Source organism: Capricornis sumatraensis, chromosome 5, assembly GCF_032405125.1.
Source record: "Capricornis sumatraensis isolate serow.1 chromosome 5, serow.2, whole genome shotgun sequence".
NCBI lineage: Eukaryota > Metazoa > Chordata > Mammalia > Artiodactyla > Bovidae > Capricornis > Capricornis sumatraensis.
Window position 1 is genome coordinate 123934765 of NC_091073.1, and position 22975 is coordinate 123957739.

General features: G+C 50.4%; 1 protein-coding gene across 1 annotated transcript in view; it reads right to left on the reverse strand.

Annotated features, from left to right (window-relative positions):
- Window positions 1-544: 544 nt before the first annotated feature.
- ESYT2 (extended synaptotagmin 2) overlaps window positions 545-22975 on the reverse strand; it is an 80934-nt gene continuing 58503 nt past the window's right edge. The window contains exons 9-23 of the mRNA XM_068972752.1: window positions 22079-22255; window positions 21107-21189; window positions 19577-19625; window positions 18448-18537; window positions 17960-18055; window positions 13226-13288; window positions 9569-9643; window positions 8691-8777; window positions 6797-6946; window positions 5274-5659; window positions 4240-4338; window positions 2261-2392; window positions 1191-1296; window positions 822-871; window positions 545-730 (exon numbers count right to left, since the gene is read on the reverse strand). Of these exons, the coding sequence (XP_068828853.1) occupies window positions 685-730; window positions 822-871; window positions 1191-1296; window positions 2261-2392; window positions 4240-4338; window positions 5274-5659; window positions 6797-6946; window positions 8691-8777; window positions 9569-9643; window positions 13226-13288; window positions 17960-18055; window positions 18448-18537; window positions 19577-19625; window positions 21107-21189; window positions 22079-22255 (1689 nt within the window). The 3' untranslated portion in view covers window positions 545-684. The remainder of the gene's footprint in view (window positions 731-821; window positions 872-1190; window positions 1297-2260; window positions 2393-4239; window positions 4339-5273; window positions 5660-6796; window positions 6947-8690; window positions 8778-9568; window positions 9644-13225; window positions 13289-17959; window positions 18056-18447; window positions 18538-19576; window positions 19626-21106; window positions 21190-22078; window positions 22256-22975) is intronic.

The window sequence follows — 22975 nt, forward strand, 5'->3', positions numbered from 1 at the left end:
GAGAACTTTTTCCTGCAAAGACAAAAATGATTATTTGTAATAAGAATTTAATAAGTTTTAGAAGAAAAATATATATATATTTCCTTGATCCATTTTCTCTGAATTTCAAACCAGCATGTAGAGATCATAAAAAATAGTCCATTTATATAGCATAGTACACCTCAGTGATATACAAAACAAGGCAATAAGAAGCAGGTCCATACATCGGCTTCCTAGGAGAGACAGCCGACATATAGCTTTACACACACAACAGCTGGCCGCTATGCTATGCACACCGTGACAACTGCTGAAATACTAGAGGAAATTTAAACATACAAAACTTAATGCTAATATTGGCCAAATACGCCTAAAATACCGACATTTTATAAAACCATCACGGGGCCAGTAACCAAGTCCGTGAAATTATGAGAAGAGCATGGGTGTGTCTTTGGGGGCGGGGGGAGGGTGTGTGGGGCGGGGCAGCGTGGGTGTGTCTTTGGGGGCGGAGGGAGGGCGTGTGGGGCGGGGCAGCGTGGGTGTGTCTTTGGGGGCGGGGGGAGGGTGTGTGGGGCGGGGCAGCGTGGGTGTGTCTTTGGGGGCGGGGGGAGGGTGTGTGGGGCGGGGCAGCGTGGGTGTGTCTTTGGGGGTGTGTGGGGGCTGTTGGTGCAGGGCGGGCAGGTGCAGCCGGGGCTTCTTGGCGGCGGCCTACGTCACCACGGGGGGCCTCGTCCCGTCTTCTGTGAGGTCGTACCTGAGACATAGGAAGACAGCAGACACGCGGTCACGGGGGCCAGGCTCCCGAGCAGACTCGCAGGCTCCGCGCCTGTCGGGGGGACACTCACCACTGGGTCCAGCCTTTGGCGAGCTCGTCAGATGCCAGGCCAACCAGCACCTGTCGGTTAGAAAACGCCTACAGAAGTGGCTTCTGGCAACTTGCATTTTGGGTGCCTCGCTTTTCAATTTTTCCACCCGTAAGATCCACCCATGACCTATGGTCGATTATACCCAAGAGGCCCTTCCTGCAGCCAACAAACGGCCTTGCTGGCAGGTTAGCACGCAGTGTCAGTGGAGACGATCCACATCGACCCTGACTCAGACCACTCACAGCAGCTTAGCTGGCGTGGGTCACCCATGTGCATAAATCCAGTCTAAAACGCATACTTTGGGTCAAGAGTTTAGTTTTTGCAAAATGCAGAACTTTTTAAACGTACTTTGCCAAGAAGCCCTTTGTCTTTGGACAGGAAGCCGCCGCTGTTCTTCACGGCCACATCCAAGGTTCTCCTCTGCACGTCTGGCAGTGAGACGCTGAAATCAAAGCTGAAGCAGAAAAAGAGGATCACCCTACACTCCTCCACCCTTTTGCTCTGTTTTATTGTGACTAAAAACTGACATTGGTTTTTGAGTCCACTCCAAACATGATCTTTGTTTCTTTATCGTAGAAGTGATCTCTTCGGCTAGATGTTTAAACCTGGCCCTTCAGGAAGACTGTTTCCCGCGTCCCCCCCCATTATTTCCCAAACACAACAGGAGACTGGAGCCCTAAACGTGCGAAGCTGACCCTGTGGCCCCGGTGTGCACACAGTGCCTGACTCCTGGGGAAAAACCTAGGCTGTGGTGTGAGACACCCGGGCAGGCCAGGCTAGTCCCTCCCCTGCAGACCGAGGGGTGAGAGCTCCGAGCCCCGTGTGAAGAAGACCAGCGCCCTCAAAGCAGCCTTGTGGAGGAGGCATCTGCAGGCAGCTCCTGGCGGCTGAGGCCAGAGGCTGCCGGACAAGCCTCCAGCAGCCAGGCTGGCAAAGCAGAGGACGAGGTCGGAGGCTTCGCAGGGACACGTGGATGTGCTGGTCTTCCCAGAGTGAGCAGCCTGACCCCCGGGTTTGCAGGTGGGTCCCCAAACTTGTAGCGGCTGTGGCTGACCGAGACCGGCGCCTGCTCATTGGTCTCTGGCCTCGGTTTAAGTGCAGCCACAGGTCAGAAGGCACGGTGAGCAGCTAGTACTTTCAGCGACGGAATGTAAACTGGATCAGTGGACGTCAGCATCATTCAACTAGTCGTCTCCCCAGATGCCGGCGGTGTTTGAGCCATGTGGACTGGGGTCCAGCCACATGTGTGCAGGCCAAGGCTGCTGGGGTGTGGTCTGAGGATCCATGTGGTACTCAAATCTATCAACAAGCCCCCGACTGCTCACAGGGAGGTGTTTTTCGGTCAGCCTCCCCACAGGCACCACCAGGCCTTCCTTGAAGGGTGGTGTGGAACGTCCGCCCTGCAGCGTGGACCATACCTCTGATCAAACACGGGGTTCAGCGTCTTCTTCGACACGTGTGTTTTCCTCCTTCCCGACCTCCTCTTGTCTGGTAACAAATACAGGCGGACGTAGGGATCAGAGCCATCCTCAGAGAAGGCGATGAGGTTCCTGGTAACACAGACCAGGGAACACTGGGTGTTAGGTCTAGAAACACGGCAGCGAGCGAGTGAGCAAGCGAGTGAGATCCTGCCCCACACTCGCACTGATCCCAGCGCTGAGGACTCGGGGGGCTACTGTCCTCTCCCCTGCCCCCACGCTCACACGGATCCCAGCGCTGAGGACTCGGGGGGCTACTGTCCTCTCCCCTGCCCCCACGCTCACACGGATCCCAGCGCTGAGGACTCGGGGGGCTACTGTCCTCTCCCCTGCCCCCACGCTCACACGGATCCCAGCGCTGAGGACTCGGGGGGCTACTGTCCTCTCCCCTGCCCCCACGCTCACACGGATCCCAGCGCTGAGGACTCAGGGGGCAACTGTCCTCTTCCCTGCCCCCACGCTCGCATGGATCCCAGCGCTGAGGACTCAGGGGGCGACTGTCCTCTTCCCTGCCCCCACGCTCGCACTTATCCCAGTGCTGAGGACTCAGGGGGGCAACTGTCCTCTCCCGTGCTCACGGGCTTCCAGCAGCCACGGAGGTGGCCTCAGCCTGTCTCTTCAGCCCAGAGTCTGGGGGACGCTCTGACTCCCTGCTCTGCTGCCAACAGGGAAACCACAGCATCGCCCTGCACACTGCTTCACTGGCCCTCCCAGAGAGGGACGCGGTCACCTCCCGGGAGGCCCCGGAGAGGAAGGGATGCGGTCACCTCCCGGGAGGCCCCGGAGAGGAAGGGACGCGGTCACCTCCCGGGAGGCCCCGGAGAGGAAGGGACGCGGTCACCTCCCGGGAGGCCCCGGAGGCCGTGCAGCTGCAGTCCTCAGGACCACTCCCTGGCCTCTACTCAGGCCAAGGATGCCCTCCTCTGCCTTTCGTCCCCCTGAACCCTTCTGTCACAGACACATGCCCACCTCCTCCTTGCTGCTCTTGTCCCAACAACCGGGCCAAACACACCTAGTATTTAACTACAGCTGATCTTGAACTGCACAGAGGTTAAGGACCTATGTGGTTCAGAACCGGCTGATCCCGCGGAGTCAGCCAATGGCAAGTGGTGTAGAGTGGTGATATTTAGGACTGAAAAAAAATCTTCCTGTTGGTGTAGCCACACTGCTCAAACCTACGGTGTCCCAGGCTCAACTGTCCCTGCAGCCATTTCCAACTGCTCACTCATCTCAAGGAGCCCGAAAGCCCAGAGGAGGGTTGTCTGGCCAGCCTGCTGCTCTGGAAGCTCTCCGAGGAAGCACCTCGGCAGCAGGAACACAGGAGGTGCTCAGTAAATAAGCACGTGTTGAACTGACCTACGCGCTCACATAATCATGTTTCTAAACGTTACTAATTTTTCTTCCCTGTTTCCAATACTTTTTCAGAACATCCAAATTTTCATGTCACCTACTTATATCAGAGCTACTAGTGAGACCAACAAGTCTCACAGCAGAGACTCAACAAGCCTCATACAGAGACCGACACGCCACATAAGGGAGAGCGACCAGCCAGCTCTGCACCGTCGCCACTAACAGCCAAGCACGCACAGCGGCACTGCCGTCGCGTGCTGTGCTGAGTGAGTGCACCCCGGGCTGCCTCGGCCTGCTCATCCTGAAAGGCTACAGCTGCTCCTGCCATGACCCCACAGACCCCCCCTGGATCTTCTGAACTGTTAGCTGCTCTGGAAACTGAATCCCCAAAGACACTTCAAAAACAGAAAAATACACCCGTTATTGTGTCTAAAGGCTCAGTAACAGGGGGCACTTAAGGGAGTATTAAAAGCAAACAGAATGGTTGTGAACAGAAAATGTCATGAAAACCAGGATCACAGTCCCTACTCAGAGCCCGCCTGCCCGCTCTGCTCGGCAAGGACGCTCACCTGCAGGCGTGCACGACCACCACCAGCTTGTTCCTCTGCGAGCTGTGCCGGATGGTCAGCTGGATCTGCCCCAAGGGGGACTGTCCCAGGGTGGTTCCGCTGGGGAGACACAGCGGACAGTGAGCTCTACAGACGGCTCAGAGGTTGTGAGCACATTCCTTCCCTCGCATGAGGAGGTGGCAAACCGACGAAGGGGAGCCCTGTCTAAACTTCTGGCACAAATGGACCAGTAGGATTCACATTCCACTCAAGGGTTCAGTATAGCCCAATTCCTAAAAGCTGGGGCCCAAAGTAAAATCAAGACAGGGGCTCTCCTTACAGACATCAACTCTCTGTCTTCCTGAGGCTCTGTCTACCCGGGCGCTGCCCGAATCTGCGCTCCTTTCTCAGAGGCCCCGGCCCCAGCCTCGCGGGTCATCTGATGAGGTCATAGCCCCGGCCTGTCTCAGGCTGAAGCACAGAGCTCGCAGGCGGAGGGGTGCTCTCTCTGTACCACCTGGCCCACCTCACACTAAGCGTAGCAGGGCAGCAGAGGAAGCTGCTTCAAAGGGCAAGTCTCTCTTCCTGCCGAGAGGAAAAGGCTCACATCTGAGGCTCAGGGTAACCACAGACTCTGTCCTTATCTAAGGGAGCCAAGGACACACCTGTGACAAATGGGCGTGAGTAGGAAATCCACACAAGCATCCCCAGACAAAGCGCTGGGTGGTGCAGCGGGCGTGAACCCAGCATGAAAGAGCAGGGCTGTCCTCAACAACAAACACGCCCCACCAGGCCTTTCCGTGACCTGGGCTAAGGTCCAACAGGTCCGCTCTAGATGCTGCCTTCCTGACCTGAGGATCACCCCACTGTTCTTAACTTAAGCTTTAAGTGAGCCAAACACTAGGCACCAGAAAACAGCAGGTTTACTCTGAAAGGCAGAGGCTCAGGGAGCAAAAGGGCCACACTGCCTGAAACCGTCTGGTTAAGACTGCATTCCCCCCCAGAGCCCCTGGGGCCCGAGTCAATTCCGCAAGAGCGAGGGCACGTCTAGTTACTTCTCAAGCTGCCGCAGCCTCTGCCGCAGCTCCTGTGTGGCGATGGGCAGCGAGATGTCTGAGGCGATGCTTGGGGTGGGCTCCTTGACGGAGATGTGGCTGGGGGAGCCGGCGGGGCCCGCCTGGAGGCTGGAAGAGCTCCGGCCGAGGTCCCTTGGGCCCTGCAGACCGGCCTCTGTGGGCAAGCCTTGCTCCTCCATGCCAGGCCTCTCACCACCCCCGGCGACCGGCGTGGATGGGGCCGTGCCGCTGTCACCCGAGCCTGGCGACGCAGACATCTGAGGCCTGGCAGAGACTTTCCTCCCTTCCTTGGACACAGAGGGCCGTTTTACTTGAGCTGAGTGCTGGTGGTCTGGAGGCCTCTCCTGCTTCTCAAGGTGGAGCACCTCGGGGTGAAAACAGACACAGGATGAAAACCGCTGATGCTGGTCACAGGCTCACGCGTGAACAGCTTTAGGGATCCTCATTTGCAAAGTTTCTTTAAACCCTGGCACAAAACATTCAAAGCATTCGACCTATTTAGCTACCCTACCACGTCACAGAAAGTGTAAGACAGGAGTGTGCACACCACTCAACAGTGCAACGCACTCTGGCCTCTGCTGGCAGCCACTCTTGGCAGGGTGGTGGCAGCTTTGTGGAGGAAGAGCCCAGGTCATAGCTCCTCCTCCACAGACCCCCATCCCACCATCTTACAAGTGATCACGGAAAGAGAGGCTGCCAGACTCTGAGGGTCGACGTGCAAGCAGCCCCACCCCGCATGCTCCTTCCGTACCTGCTCTGTGTGTGCACACATCCCCCGAGCAGCCTACACGTGAACACCTGGCATCGGGGGTCATCTCGACAGCCTGAGGCCTCTCCCCAAGTAAAGCTGCAGCCAACAGCCCCAGTGCTATGCTGGCCCCAGGAGTCGGGCTTCCGGACATAGAGCTCTATGATTCGCCACTGGAGACACTGTGGTCCCACCTGGAGGGGCTGTGACCAGGCCCAAGGAGACTGCTTCTACCACACCCTCCACAGACTACTGAATTTTTTAAGAAGTTGGTTCTTCATTTAAATTTGCATTTTAAAAATTGGAGAGTTTTAGCACTTTCCCATATGTTTGCCAGTTTTATTTTCAGCATTTCCTTAGGTACTTACAAATGAATCATTGTCTATTTTGGACAGAATTTGTCTTTCCTGTAATCTCTACCATCTTACAGTTTTATTAAATTCTCCCTTCTGAATGACTTTGAAAATTTAACAATAGCAGAAAACTTTATTGATCCAGATAGCAATACTTTCTGGGCCAAAGGATAAAAAAAAAAAAAAGACTGGCTGGATTCATCTGAAAGTGTGAGGAATGGCTCCGGCCTGCTCAATAGCCAGGAAACACCGCTGCCCTCGGTGTCTGAGCACAAGCCTTGGTCACGGCTCCCCTGAGCTACACAGCCCTCAGCAATCGTCTGCACACTGCCCCTGCCCTGCGTCTGGCACTGTGATGTCCACCCGGGACCCCTCCCCCAACCACTCTGGACACTCAGTACCCTGAGGGCAAGCTTCATCTTCAGAGAGCTGTTGGGACCTGAGTTGCTGAGCTGGAACCGCTGGCTCAGGGTCATGTCCTCGCGGGCGAGCAGCTGGCTGAGTGGGATCCTGAGGTTCCCCAGGGAGCACTGGTGCTGCTCATCTCGCACCTGCCAACACACAGAGCGCTCAGCGTGGAGACAGAGACAGGCCACGCAGGGGGCCCAAAACCTGGGTGCCGGAGACACGGCTCAGCCTCCCCTGCTCAGCCATGTGTCCATACATGGAGCAGGAGGAAAGCTCCTCAGGGAAACCCAACACTGTATCAAGTGGAGCTACAGGGCACCCGTGTCACAGGGCGGCCATCTCCTCCTCACAGGCATACTGAGAATAAGAGATGGAAAGTCTCGTCCAAAGAATCTGCTGCAAAAGCCCTGAGCCGGAGGCAGCGGTCCATGCAGACCCGGAGCTTCGAGAGAAGCGTCTCAAGTCCTGCGAAAATGGTGACGACACCTATTCCTAGTGCTGTGCCAAGTCTCTGCTGGGTAAACATGGGCACTCACGGAGAAGACACATTTCTAAGTTTCTTTTACGCTTTCTATTCAGAATCCACAATACCTGCTTTAAAGGCGTGGCAATATCTGGCTGCTGAATAATAACTTTCAGCTTCACCTCTACAACAGGAGCTATTCCTGTTAAGATTGTCACGCTACAGACCGTTTAAACAAAAAGAGTGAGAACTTTGATGGTTTCATAGACTACACAAAAATGACCAAATGAGTTAACTACACATGAAAACCTAAAAGCCTCATTGCTTATTTTTTAAACTGTAAACACAAAAGCATTTTAGAATGAAATAACTAAGTTTACAGAACTTGAAAAGTTATTGTTGTAAATTCAAGGTCCAGTTACTATAAATTATTTTGTGAGTGGGCTTCCCAGGTGGCTCAGTAGGTAAAGAATCTGCCTGGAATGCAGGAGACACAGGTTCAATCCCTGGGATGCAGTGTAAAAATTATCTTTTAAAATTATTATCCCGTCTTATTCTTTTTCTTAAATTGAAGTACAGTTTGTAACATTAGTTTTAGGTGTACGAACGTGACTGAATAATTTTACAGACTAGACTCCATTTAAAGTTATCACAAAATAATGGCTCTGTTTCTCTGTGTTGCACCACACATCTTTATTCTTATTTATGATGCAAAAATTCTTAATACAATTTTAGCAAATTAAATTGAGTATGTAAAAAGGATACTACATCACAAGTAAGCAGGGTTATTCCCCAAAAAAGGTTTGCTTGCAAGGCTTTCTAATGTTAAATCTTGAAAATCAATAGAGGTTTATAAACTTTAAGATTTGAAAATCAGTACTGCATTTCACCATATTTACAAACTTCAAAAGGAAAAACCACATGATCATCTCAAACATCATAGAAAAGTCTTTGACAATATTCAACATCCACTCATGACAAAAACCTATAGCAAACCAGCAGAAGTAGAAAGAAACTTCCTCCAACATCAGCCTTAGCAACAGGGAGATATCCAGGCTGTGCCTCAGGACCTGAAGGAGGCAGAGGTGTCCACTCGGGCCGAGGCCGGGCGGGCAGTGAGGCAAGGGAGGAAGGGCGGTGCCCTGACTGGGAGCAGACAGCATGCAGCAGCGCCCGGGGCGCCCGCACAGAAGCTACAGAGCAAGCCCGCACAGCAAGGCTGATAGCGACGTCAACATACAAATGCCAGCTGCAGTCCTAGACACCAGGAACAATCAGCCAGAAGGTGAAGACTGAAAACCCTTCCCGCCCTGCTGCTCACACGCACAGCAGGGACACATCTGGTGGGTCCGTGGTGGCAGTTCTCTGCATGCTGTGTGACGTGGAGATATAAACACATCTATGTAAACATGCGAATAAATTACCTCCACTTCGAGCTCCTGGCGCTTGGGATTGTGAATGAAGAAGGTGAAATTTTCCTCCCACACAGGTTCGTTGGTTTTGTACCGAATCTGAAATAAATATCCTGAATCAGCTCTAGGATGTCTTCTGTGGACAAGTGCAGCCAGCACCGCGTACGGAGATGACACCTGTTTTCTGGGCTGTGCTGTGCTTAGCCGTGTCTGACTCTTTGCGACCCCATGGACTGTAGCCCGCCAGGCTCCTCTGTTCTTGGGGATTCTTCAGGCAAGAACACTGGAGTGGGTAGCCTACCCCTTCTCCAGCTGGGCTGTGCTGCTAGGCATCAACTATGCAAGCTGCCGTGTGTCAGGGGGATGACTGCCAGCAGCTCCCAGCCCAGGTCCCGGCCCCGCCACAGCGTGTCATCTGCATGGACAGCCCCCACTCCCCTGGCCTGTGGAATGCTGCTTGTCAGGAAGTTTCTTAAATTAATGGTTAGCAGTCAAAAAAAGGGAGGAATTCCCAAAATGTTTCCTGAAGGTAGCACATGTTATAGCAACAGCAATGTCTTCTATTCAATTCTCATTTCTTGAATTTTAAGTACACCGTTGTCTTTTAAACAAAATATTAGTAGTGCATTCAAAGGAAACTGAGAAGTTTGTCCCATGTCATCTACCCATAAAATCAAGCAAAAACATAATTAACAAATTCATGTCTTTTTCATGTTATTTTTAAGTGAATATATTTTATTCCAAATTAAGCAGCTCATTATCAAATGATGGATTTGAGAATACAAAACAAAGACGTGGAAGACAACAGTCTCAATACCTGCACCCCCCCCCTCCTCAACGGGGCCTGTGGCAGGAAGGTCGCAGGGGCAGTCAGAGCGTCACCACCTTACCTTGCTCTCCTGGGCCGTGTGACCAACGGACATTTGGACGAGAGGGTTTGGGTTGCTGTTTACTTTCTTCCCAGACTATCCGAAAAGAGAAAATAGATAAAATCAATAAGCATGTCTTGAAATAGGGATTACTAAAAATGGAATTCCTGCTTGTATTAAGTCACTTCTATTTACTTCTGATACTTCAGCTACAGGGAGTATCTAGACACGATTTAAGTGGAGAACAATTAATTGCTAAGCACCCCCCAAAGCCATAACTGTATCTACATAAAGCAATGAAACTTGTATTTGCAAACAATTTTAAAACGCCAAGGCATTTTACGTTTAAAGCAAGCAACCCTGGAAAAATGGAATCTTCTGAAAATCTTTCATGTTAATCCCAGCTCTGAAAACTCAGGTAACGAACGGAATAAAGAGAGACAAATGGAAAGAGAAAGGCACAGGAAGGACGAGTGCGAGAGCCTGCGGTTCAGAACAGGTTTTTCGGTTGGAATCTTAAAAATACTAACGTGTCAGAGGCATGTTTTTACATTTTTAATTTAGTATCTTCTGGTTGAACATGTAGCAATCATCAAATCTTGCTTACCAGCTGCTAAGTAATTTTGACTGGAAGAATAGACATCAATCTAAACTGCATTTAAGCAGATACAAATGCAATGAGAAACATTCAGGAATAAGTTAAAATGGTAAGAAGCATACTTTAGTACAGACAGCTGATAGAAGAAAACACGGTAAAATGCAACATATATGAGGTTTATTTATAACTTAGCCCCACAAGAAGATGCAGTTAAACATTTGTGTTAGTGGAAATTAGAAGAAAGTCACAAAATGTTTTTAAGTTAAGTAATTTTAGAGTCAATCCTCAACACTGTAGCAATGACAGACGTGAAATTTATGATTATTGGAATAAAACATTACTAGCCCGAACCTACTGTGATAATCTAGTTTCTGGTTCAGCTTTCTGATGTGAATTAATTCTGCAAAATGAAATAAACACTGTTAAAAAAAAAAAACAAGGCTACAGACTACTTCGGGAGAATACTAATTTCCCCCTAAATCCACTCCTCCTTCCCTTAATGTGAGAGCCCTGGGGCCGTAGCTGAGCACACATCCTGTGCGACAGCGATACTGTTTCTGAATCTCCCTTGTGGGAGGTGTGGCCCCATAATGGTCTAGGGGTCTTGCCTTTGCTGTGTGCCCCTTTTGGCTGGAGGTATGGAGCACCACAAGCCACAAGTCAGCATTCGGTGGCATCCAAGGGAAATACACTTCTGTCTCACTTAAGCTACTGCTACTTTTGTGTCTTTGATACTGAAGCTAACTTTATACACTTAATTAGTCTCTGAAAAAGTAGCCAATCGTCCCTATTTACTGTAGCTTATCAATTTAAATACATTCCCCCAGCCCCTTGTCTAAACACTCTAACATTTCTGAAAACAAAATGAAATTTACAATGGTGACTTTAAGTGCCTGCTTTGGGGCAGACCTATAGCAGAATGGCAGCTGTCACTGCCTCCCCCAATTTATTTTGCTTATATTTTCCTTTTATGTGTGTGTGTGTGTGAATGGCATCCTGAAAAACGTTTATCCTAAGTCTAAAAATTCTTTCAGTAAGTGTAAAATAAACGCTATCAAACCTTAACTGGCACCTTATTTTCTTTCTTTGTTGTTGTTGTTATTTAGTTACCAAGTTGTGTCCGACTCATTTGCAACCCCATGGACTGTAGCCTGCCAGGCTCCTCTGTCCATGGGATTTTCCAGGCAGGAATACTGGAATGGGTTGCCATTTCCTTCTCCAGGGGATCTTCCTGACCCAGGGAATCAAACTACAGTCTCCTGTGTTGCTAAGTTGGCTTTTACCACTAGGCCAGGAAGGAAGCCCCTGGGTTCTGTCTCAGTCGCATACAGAATAACAGTGTTGAGTCATCCCTCGGTATCTGCTGGGGCTTGGTTCCAAGACCCCGTCAGGATGCCAAATCCAAAGATGCTCAGATTTCACTTATGAAATGACCTAGTATTATCCTCTGTATAATTTACGTCGTCTCCAGATTATATGCACTACCTAATAAAGTGTGTAAATGCTACGTAAATAGCTGTAAACACAATGTAAATGCTGCTATTTGGAGCTTTCTGTAGATTTTTCCAGGGTATTTTCGATCCTAGATTGAACTTGTGGATACAAAATCCACAGATACCGAGGGCTGACTGTCCTGAAATGGATGATATTCTGGATGCTATGAAAAAAGGTTACATCAGTGACTAAGTCTTATCTCAGGACGCAATATTCAAAATGCTTCAGCACCAGACAGACACACAGGGTATAGTGAAAACAGGAGCTTTTAAAGTCAGACTGTCTTAAATCTAAATCTTAGCTTTTCTCTACTTGATTACTAAGATCTACAAGTATTTCATTTATTTGAACCTCAGTTTTCATGGGCGTAAAACCATTTCCAGAACCGAGTTGTTAGGCTTAAATAAGGTAACACAATAGCAATTAAAAATATACGGATTCTGCTAGCGACACTGGGCACTTTAAATGCACAATCTCAGTTAACAAACTCGGCACTCCCGCAGGGGTGAGAACGTCAGCTCCGCTCCGCTCCGAGGAGCAAAGCAGGGAGGCCTCTGCTGCCTACTGCAGGGCCCACTGACGAGCGGCTGGCTGTGCAGGGGTTCAAGCCCTGCAAGTCTAGTCTAACTGGAGAGCCTTCATTCTAGCCATCACGCTCTGCAGGTCAATAATCTTCCCTTACCAAAGAAGCGGTGAGCCAAGGCTGTGGAGATGTTCCTTCCCAGTGTTCTGGTAAGGAAACACCCCACTAATCAACTAGTACTCCAAAGGAGATCCACCTCCCCTCCTCAGTGGAGTGTGCTAAGGGCTTTCTAAATCCTGTATCAACGCAGAATGCTAGTCTTCCTCTTTTGAAGTTTAACTTATTCTTCTGGATGAAACGGATCAAAACCCACTGTTGATTCCTTTGCATAGAATTAAAAGAACTACACTGAACTCCTCCCGCATTCCCCTAAATATTTAAGCTTAAAATAAGGCCTCAAAGAAATCAGAAAAAAATAGTAAAACATTTTTAATTTAGCAAGAAAATACATGCGCATGTCGTTTTAAGAAGTGGAGCTTAGTTTTCAATAAACCTCATTCAATGAGATTTACAGCTTCTTGAAAGATCTGCCACCCAGCGAGCAGCACCAAAAGCCCGAGGCCACCGACCCAGAGATGGCCCTGGTGTGGCATATTGGAAGAGGCGATTTTTTAATGGGAAGTCACAGTGCACTGGGCACACATTCTAATCATAGTCTAAAATTGGTTACGATTTTAAACAGAACTTCTATCTCAGCATTTTCACAAACTCAAATCCAATTAAAGTACAGATGATTTAAAAGCATCTTAGACACTGCTGCCTAAGGCCAACAGGACAAAAGTCTAATTGACCACGTTGATATCTTACAAATTTATCATCAAAGTTGATTTAAATTCTTCTAACTACTAAATTCTTTAACAATAAAAGTAGCCTCTCTTCAACCAAACAAGCAATTATTACTCTATTACTTTGTGAAGAATCTGTCAATAAACCTATATGGGTTAAAGCATCATCTCTTTCAATATGTTTTCATCAACTTTCGAAGGGAAAACTATTAGTTTACCTTTAAAGCTTTCTGAATTGCAGCCTTCTTCAAGACATCAGGGTTAAATTCTAATGGGTTACTCTTTCAAGTCAGAAGAAAATGAATATACCAAGGGTTAATAAACATGCAATGAGGAGTTTATGTTAAGGTTAATGACATGAAAACTTATGAGAACAAAAATTTTTTTAAACAAAACCCACAAAGAATTACACAAAGAAACAGTAAATATTAGCTGTAAAAGTATCTTTATGTCCAAGATTTTCTTAGACTAAACCTTTAATCTGTAAACATTAAAACAGATCAGCCTCTACATCACTGTTCTTTTATTCCCACCCCTCTCGTCTTTGGGATTTGAAAAATCCAAAAATGACACCTGAGGAAAGGGTTCTGTTTGGTCTCCTTAGCTCGAACAAACCCTAGGATTTGTCCCTTGAAAAAAATCGTAACGTTTCAACCATAATTAAGCTGAAGGTTTCATCTAAAGTACAAATCAATGGGCCAGAGACGCCCCAACTGCTCTCCAGCCAATCATATCCTGGAAGAGCAAATGGTACCTTTCTTCCTTCTGAATTTTATCCTCTCATGAAAAAAAATCACAGCAAAGATGGGACCTGATCTACCTCATCCCCTCTACAAGCAAGCAACGCAGAAACGGATCAGACCATCTCAGAAGCTCCCCTCGCTTTAAAGTTGTACTATTCCATTGTAATTATTTTTGTGGGCTTCACGTCCTACTTTTATTGGTTTTAAAAACTCATTACTTTATTGCCCTCAGAAAGGCAAGATAGAGTTGTTTTGCAAGATCCTTTGAGGATTACCATTTAAGATGAGAGATTTTATCACCCGAGTTGGAATTAACTTCAAATAGAGTGTTATTCTTTATGAAGCACCCTGGAACAGTGGGTCCAGCAGATCCCCTTGGGGTGGGGCTGGGCCGGGCTGGGAACTGCAGCCCTGAGGCTGAGGAGAGCTGAGTGCAGACATCGAGAACCCATCCTGCAGCTAGCTCCCTCTCTACAGACGTGACCTTACTGCATGCGTGTTACTCCAGCGTGCACCAGCTGACGTGATGCAAGGAGAGAGGCTCTGGTGTGGGCTAAGCGAGCAAGAGGAGCCATGTGAGGGCATGGGAGGCTGCCCAGGCCTGGGGCGAGACAGAGCTCGGTGGGGGCCCAGCGTGAAGCCTCTGGACATCACTGCCGGCACTAGGGCGACTCACCACCAAGTCACCTGCGCTGTTCCCAAGCGCGAGCTGAAATTACTTTTGACAGAGTGCGGAGGAGCACCTCGCCCAAGGGCTCCACGTCACACAGCCAGCATCTCTGCAGGTGGAGTGGGCATCAGTGCAAACAGCACTCCTCCCAGACGGACTCCATAGACAGCACTATGAACTCACAGTCTGAGTGAAGCGGTAACAAGTTCACTTTATACGAGGATGGACTAGACAGGAGGGTGGAGAACTGGGCTCCGGGTCACACGGCTGAGTTCAGAGCATCCTGGCTCTGCGGCTTCCTAGAGGCAACCCTGGTCTCTAATCTCAGCACCTCATCTAAGAAGGGATCCCGCTGGCCTGAGACGCAATGAACTCTGCACGCAGAGCCCTTGGATAGTGCTCGGGAGATGCATGTGGTCACGGAGGCCTTTATGAGTCAGAAAACACCCTCTTGTTCCTCTGGCCAGAGGAGGAGGTCCAAGTGCTGAGGCCACAGGATAAAGAGGCCCTTTCCAGCTTGGGAGCAAGGTCTGTGTGCTGAGTTTTCCAGACGGGACCAGGGGTGAAAGCACATTCACGGGACTGAACAGGAGGAGTGTTTTGAGCAGCAGAAGGTACCAGAGTGTGGGGCTGGCAACCACCCAAAACCTCCGCTGGAAATAGCAACAGGCTCAGCCTTTGGGGACAGCTGACAAAGGGACAGATCTACAACATACTGAAAACCAGAGGGGGGAAGTGATCAATCTATCCAGATTCATTTTGCAGGACTTTTTGGTGACACCTATATTTGAATCATCACGCAGAGTATGTGGTTTTGATAACTCAGGAGGAAAGTTAGTTTGGATAAATCAACACCTTAGCTAAATATAACAAAGCAATTAAAAAAATTCCGACACAAGGTCAGAAGCATTTCCTATAAAAGGAGCAGCTACAGAAAACAGTAGCTATACAGCCAGCTCGGCTGGCAGGGCAGCAGCTTCCAGCACAGGCCCCACTGGGACACTCCTGGGAGCGACCGGAAGCAGCAGCCAGAGGCACAACCGCCGCCTCCTGACCCCCCAACAGGAGGGGGGACAGCAGCCCACCCGCCCCTCGTTTGGCTTGACTGTCTTCATCCATTAAATGGGACAAAATGCTGCTCCCCGCCCCCTTTTTAAAAAAATAAGAATAAATCGAGTATGCATGCTGAAATAAAAATGAAACAAATGAGCCTTAAGAATCTCACTAGCTATTTAGTTAAATCAATAATTAGTTTCTAGACTAAGGACTAAGCCATCGGCTTTCTCTGAGCCCGAAGCAAGGAAGACTAACTCTGCTAAAAGGACCAGAACAGTGCCAGGAGCCTAGGCTCCAGAGCACAGACTCAGGAGACACAGGGGTGAAACCACTTCCCAGACAAAGGTCAGAATGCTCAGCTACCCACCCCGGGAATTCTGGGAGCTCCTTAAAAGCAGCGAATCGTAAAGGCAACATACACTTCTTCCCCCAGGAGCTCCGCGGGGGAGAAGGCGCATCTTCAGGCAGCAGTGAGCGTCTGTCTCACCACTGTTCACGGGGCCTTTATGGAAAGCCAAGCTCTGATACCCCTTGTGTCTGGTCAGGAGGAGAAAGGAGATTTAAGAAAGATTTCTGAAAGCTTGCAAAGAAATATTTACATCTCACATTGAGATGAACCGTAAGAAAATCCATTTTAATCATTACAGCTTCACTGTTTCCTCAGATGATTTAAAAAAAAAAGAATTTTCAGGGCCAGGAGCAGCGTCAGAGCCCAAGGCTCCTCCATGGCTCATCGGGCTGGTCCACCTTGGTATCAGATGCAGTCAACAATGTTAGTTAAAGCAGTTACGTTTCACAAGACAAGCACGAGAGCAGCACTCACAGGAACGGAAAGCATGCAAGACGGAAAGGCATGCGCGTCATTCCGGCACCGAGCAGACGGCACTAATCCCCAGTCCACATTCTAGCAGCCTCCACCAAACACAAGAAGGAAGAACACTGAGAACTCACAAATAGTGCTCTATAGACTGAGGCAGTATTTTCACAAAACACTAGTCCCGACGCTCGCCTCTCTTTTAAGTAGCCACACCCAAAGTTTCCCTCGTAGATACTCTTGGGAAAGTGGAAATGGGAGGAGAAAGCAAAGAATGGTGGGTTGTGGTCAATGGAGGCACAGAAGCACTAAACCCAGGATGCAACAGGCAGAGTCAGAGAGCCGCACGGAGACGCGGGGGCGCCGCACACCCCCGTCCCAGCAGGCCCACGGGTGGGGCTGCTCAAGATCTCTGCCTCTGATGGTCAGAGCACACTTCATGCACAGAGTGGCCTTCTAACAGCAGGTTGACACATTCACGTTCCTTTCTGTCTCTTGCTTACGTGACACCATTCCATTTTAATTGAATGTGACAAAACACACAGTTCTCAAGAGAAGCCCCTTCGCCACTCCTCCCCTCTATTCTAAAACATACAGCAAACTCAGTCCCATCAGGCACTATGAAAGACTTCAAAACTTAACCTGTGTTTAAAAGCAAAAAGTTCTACCGCACAAGTAATTCTGCAGAAAGGTTAAACCTTCACTGAAAGAAAGGGTACAATTATACACGTTCATAAACACAGTTAACATCTTTGCAAAATGAAAAAAACAGATGATCAATCAGATTTTACTTGTTAAAAATTTTAAATAAAACAGAGATGCACAAAATACATCAAGTCTGCTTTTCAGCAAAGCCAAATAATGTACCATTTAAACCCTGGAGAAGTGCTGAACAGAATTAGGCTGTGCGTTTCATGAGGTAAAGGGACAGGGTGGTGTGACCACGGTCAGGAGGGACGCCTAGGCACCCACCCGCAACAAGGATGCACGCAGTGGGCCCACACGGGGCCCTCAGGTGACTGGGCACTGACCACCACGCCGTCTCAGAAGGAAACACCCTGCCTCTGGAGACAGCAGTCTGTAACAAAGCTGGCCTCCAGCACGATGAAATAGAGCAGACAGGCCATCTGTTGGACAGGGAGACGGGCTCTAAAACGTGCTGCTGCGGCGGTGAACTCCGGCGGCAAGCCAGCGCCCTCAGCGTGGGGGCAGCGCCACAGCAGGGCTGGCTCGCTCGCCTCCTCCTCGCCAAGCGCTGGCACCATCTGTGAAACTGTCCTCCACGGAGCGTGCTCGGGGCTAGAAGCCGTGCGCAGGGCATCCCTGCCTCCATGCGGCCCCTCACCCCGCTGTGCCACAGCCGGGGGGATGCCAAAGGGATTCGATTTTCATCTTCAGGCATGAATTTCAGTAATCAGCACTTTCCCACAGGGTATTTTCTTTCCTAACTACTAAGTGCCTTCTTTCCCTGTGTACTAAAACACGCCAGCGAATTCTGACCACCCTGGGGAAGCCAGGAAGGTGGAAGTAACACTACATTCATGAAGGGAGTGCAGCTGTATCCCTCTCCACCGCTGCTCTCCTGGGCTGCAGGGAAGGGGAAGCACAGCAACGCGCACAGAGCACATGGCTAAACCCAGCAGGAGCCGCTGCAGAAGCCAGCACCTACCGGAAGGTTCCGGGCCGAGTCCAGGTACAAGATGAGCAGCGAGGAGGATAGCCCGTCGTCGGCTTGGTCTTTGTCAGCTCTGATGTCTGTCAGCACCTACAGCGGAAGGGAAAAGCCTCAGCAGGTGGGTTTCCAAGCTTCCTGTTTCTATCTAATTATGCCTACACTGCTCAAGAAAACAAGATGGAGAAATAAGCATCCTATATACGCAGCACAGAGAATGAACACGACGAGACTCCGCTCAGGTCACCGTGCTCAGGCGACCTGAGGCTCCCCAAGCCCCCGAAGGGCACCCGAGCAGGAGACCCAAGGCCTCCGAGAGCCTGTGGACGCCTGCAAACCCCCGCTGGCTCTAATCTGCGCCGACGCCACCACGGCGACGCACAGCACGAGAGTCGGGTCACTGCTCCGAGTTTGTGAGTGAGCAGCACAGTTTCCGGCACTAATCTTAGGGCCAGGACTGCGGGCTGCCGGGGCCCCTCCAGCACCTGCTCAAGGTTCGACGCGTCGGGCATGAGCGTGAGCCACTCCAGCTTCAAGTGCAGCTTGCCTCTGGGCACCTCGTCCAGGGTGAACCACTGCGGAGAAAGTGAGAGCGGTCAGCCAAAGCCCTCCTGGACCAGATACGCGAGATGAGCAGTCTCTACAAACCCAGAAGTCCTGCCACTTTTAGCTCCAGGCCTGAGAACGAGCGGCTGGCCCCAGAAGCTGACAGCAGGGGCCGCTCTGTGTGTTAACGCACTGACTCCAATGCCATCCCTGTCTGACATGCAAGGACTCAAATGTCCTCTCGTACCACCCAGCACTACCAGGATTCTACATATGGACATCCATAGAATTTAGGGGCCAAGAAAGAATATAACATTGATCCCAAGCACTGAGTTCCAGTATCAGACATGCGAACAAGTGTGCTTTTCCTCATGACTATGTAACAATAATCGGTTCACACTTGTTTCAGCTTACAAGCCATCAAGCTGTTAACTGAGGACGGTGCTCAAATACTCGGCGTTAGGAGAGACGTCCGAGTGCAAGGCGTGTCTGGGGGGCCCCGTGCAGCACACGGCACACAGCAGCAGGGCCACTGCAGACGCCTGTCCAGGGTGTGCTGTGTGTGGCTGAGAGCGGCTCTCACAGGGACTTGCTTAACTGTGCCTTACTTATCCAAATCTTACCCATCTTTTAGCAGCCATCACAAACTTGCCTTTTTATCCTTTTTATGCTGACAGCAGCATCTTGCTTGCAGCAGCGTCTGTGGCTGTCAGTTCATGATGCGTTTGTGGAGGGTCTTTCCTGGGATGATGTCTCATCACCTGCACTGCGCCGCTCTGCTATGCCCCCAACCACCTTTTGATGCCCGATTCTCGGGAGCTCTTACCAGACTCTGCCCTGACCCCGAAGCAGACCATGCCTGCCTGACACAAAGTGGGCGTGTGTTTGGACCCTTGGGGATTTTGTGTTTCTGGCAGGTGCTGATTTATTTTCACTTCGCTGGTACTGGAAGGCCTAAGTTCTCAACATCTGTGAGCGGCTGTTAAGTTCTCAGACCGCCGGGGATGGTGGCAGCGGATACTCGCCATCAACACTCACGAAACAGAACAATACTCAAAGGAAACTTACTTCATCTAAAAGGCGCTCCTTTTCAACTTCAATGAGATCAATCATAAGACTATAGAAATAACAATATAACAACTTTAGAACACAGAAAACCACTTCTGAAAACTGAAATTAACTTAAGCATTACTCTATGAAAAAGTACTCCAGAAAAGCAACAGAATGCTACAGTTTATCAAGAAACAAGCTCCATCCTGCAAGATTCCACCCGGGTGTGAAGTGAGCAGGGAGCACGCAGCGCTGCACGGCTGAGGTCAGGGCTGGGAACACTGGTTCTCCCCACAGGCAGTGATCTGGAGACGACCCCGGCATGCGGGCATGTGTACAGGGGAGCGGCTGGGCGGGTGGGTCTACAGGGGAGCCCCCGGGGCGGGGCAGGCGGGTCTACAGGGGAGCCCAAGATGTGCGGGGCGGGCGCATTTGACCAGGGTGGGTGGGACGTGCTCTGTCTGAGCGACACCAGCTGCTCCGGATCAGGCTCCGTTGCGGTGCGCTGAATCAGGCGCTGACCGCCTTTCTACCCTGCTTCCTCAGCTCTGACCGGCACCTTCAGGGCCACGAAGGCCTCTGCCTCGTGCCTGGAACGACCCCAACAGCCCGTCTCACTTCCCTCAATAGTCCTGCTCTGCTGGGAAGCGTGAGGCAGCCCGGAGCCAGAGACGAGCAGGGCGGGACAATCGCACGCCTGTCTTCCGCAGCCCCTCCTCTGTCCCTGCGCACTGCCCTGCATGGCCCCGCGTCCCCTGCTCCATTACAGACGCCCGGGGCCCAGCCAGCCCCCGGTCTCAGCCGCTGACGCCGGGATCTAACAGAGGCTTTACTGCAAATCTCAAATCTCATCTGCTCGTTGCCTTGCTTACACCCTTTTCGTTGTTCTTTGATAAAGGGTCTCGCAAATGAATTCTGAGGTCACAGCCTAACACACAGGCCACCCTGGATGAAACCAGACCTGTTCAGTGTCATTTCCCCTTCTATCTTTTTGCCACAAGAAATTCAGTTACACAGCATATATAACTATATAATCTATATAGTTATAGATCAGGCTAAAGTGTATTTTTTGATAGTTCATATTTTTTCAGCTGTACATGTTCAGTTTAAGTAAACAACTCAGTATTTATTTTTCCAATATATAGGCACAATGTAAATTACCATCTATCCCCACCCCCATAGGCCAATAACAAATCAGAAGTTCACAAACCTGTTTCTAGAGCCCGGAGCCCAGCGGCCTGCTGGGTGCAAGGCTGGGGAGCTGGGCTGCGTACGGGGCCACAGTTGGTGGCTGAGCACTTAAATGGGGCAGCACACCCAAGAAAGTGAATTTCAAGTTTTGTTTAACTTAGCTTTCCTTTTCTTACTTACATGTAAAACTTGTTTTAGGAACAAAACATGTTTTAAGAGGTCTAAGGTGAAACAAACCTGGCATCAAAAAGCCATTTTAACACACATGTAACATGTAATAAACCTGCTCTGATGTTACAAGTTTAAGAGTGACTATCAAAGAGGAAGAGTCCACACCCCTGGTCACCGAGGACTTACCTTCCGAGAAAGTCGTCCTTGTCTGGGTCTTCGTCAAAGAGCTCGATCTCCAGTTCCTGTCCGGGATGTTCATAGACCAGAGCCTGGAAGGTACCGGTGCACGGCTGTCTCACCCTCACAAGCGTAACCGCAGCTGACGTCGGCGCCAGCAGCTGCTCCGCACCCAGGCCCCACAGTCGGACCCGAGACACGGCTGATGGCAGGAGTCCCGGGGAACTCCCCTTGCACACGGCGCTGCGCTTGCTCCCAGTCACCGGGGCTGCAGCTGCGGACGTCTCTCCCCTCCTGCAGCAGCCCTGGTCAGCGCTGGGCCCTCACCACCACTCAGAAGTTGGGAGGTCCGGCAACAGACTGGCAGGGAGGACCAGAAGCTGGTGGGGTAGAAACTGTACCCCCTTCCAGTTCTTTCCAAGCCGCATGCCCTGTGATACAGCAGCTCCCTCTGAGAAGCATTCTCTGGAGGCATCTTGGCCAAGTGCACTGAATACGGCCCCATGACACCCAAAAGGCACTGGTTACAGTGCTGAGCCCAAAGGCCAGATCCCTCGCGTGGAGACATGAGGGCGTCTTCTCACGTGAGTGGCTGTACCTGGGACATGGAGAGATGTCCAGATGCGCTACATGAAAACTCACACAGCAGCACACAACTAACCTCATCGTGGAGCACGCTTGTGTGTTAGTGGCCTGTTCTTTACTGAGATAGCTTAATGTGATTAAGGTTTAAAATTGTGTGTGAGGTAGGGATACAAGGTGAAGTATGTGTGAAGATGTAAAATCAAAGCAAAGAGAACTGCGCACTGAACAAGCACGCCACCAGCACACAGCGGGGGCCGGAGCGGACCCCGGGGAAGGGCAGGAGCGGGCCCCGGGGAAGGGCGGGAGCACACCCCGGGGACAGGCGGGAGCGGACCCCGGGGAAGGACTCTCAGCACCCACCCCTCACCTCACACTGAGCACTCCCTACTCCCTCACCTCATACACCTCGTTCCACTTCGGACTGAGGTTCTCCTTGATGACCTTGCTTTGGAAGATCTGGTTGCCAACTCGAATCACTCCATAGGGGTCTGACTTCCCCTTGACAAGTCCCTTAAGGTAAGTGTCTTTTCCCTGGAGATCCTGAGCTTCAATAAAATGTATCCTCAGGACACCCTGGAAAGAAGAGCGAGCAGACTATTCACCGGTTCACCCGCAGACCTGGAGCAAAGGCTGGCATGGGGACATGACAGAGCCTCTCCCCTGTGCAAAGAAGGCAAACACGAGTGCCTCAGGGGCAAGACCACGGGGCCCAAGGGTCTGACCAGAGGCCGGGGACGGAGGAGCCTGAGTGAACTGCTGACCCTCCTGGGGAGGGAGGGGCCCCAGCTGGGCAGGGCCGGCGGCAGGAGCCAGGCAGACGACACAGGGCCTCGTGGGCCCGGAACAGTGCGGTGTCCTGGTAGGAATTCCACGGGCGGTAACTGCAGTGGAGACCAGCACCCAGGGATGTAGGTGACTCTTCCTAAGTCCTTCATACGCACCGATCACTGAGCTGAATTTTTAGAATAATCCTATGAAATACTGTCATTAAACCTATTTTATGGATAGGAAACTGAAACTCTGAGATACATACATTCACAGACAACATAGTTCTCTTTCCCTAAGATGTTGCTTAATTGGTAAAAAACATCCACCCATATTTCTTTCAAGGTAAACACAAGTGGTAAAGTTATCTTTTGAGGGGGTGGCATTCTATACCATAAATACTTTAAGTTACCAGGTACTGTTCATGAACCAATCAGCATAGGATGACACATATTTTTACAGATCAATATATGCAGATGACACCACTCTTATGGCAGAAAGTGAAGAGGAACTAAAAAGCCTCTTGAT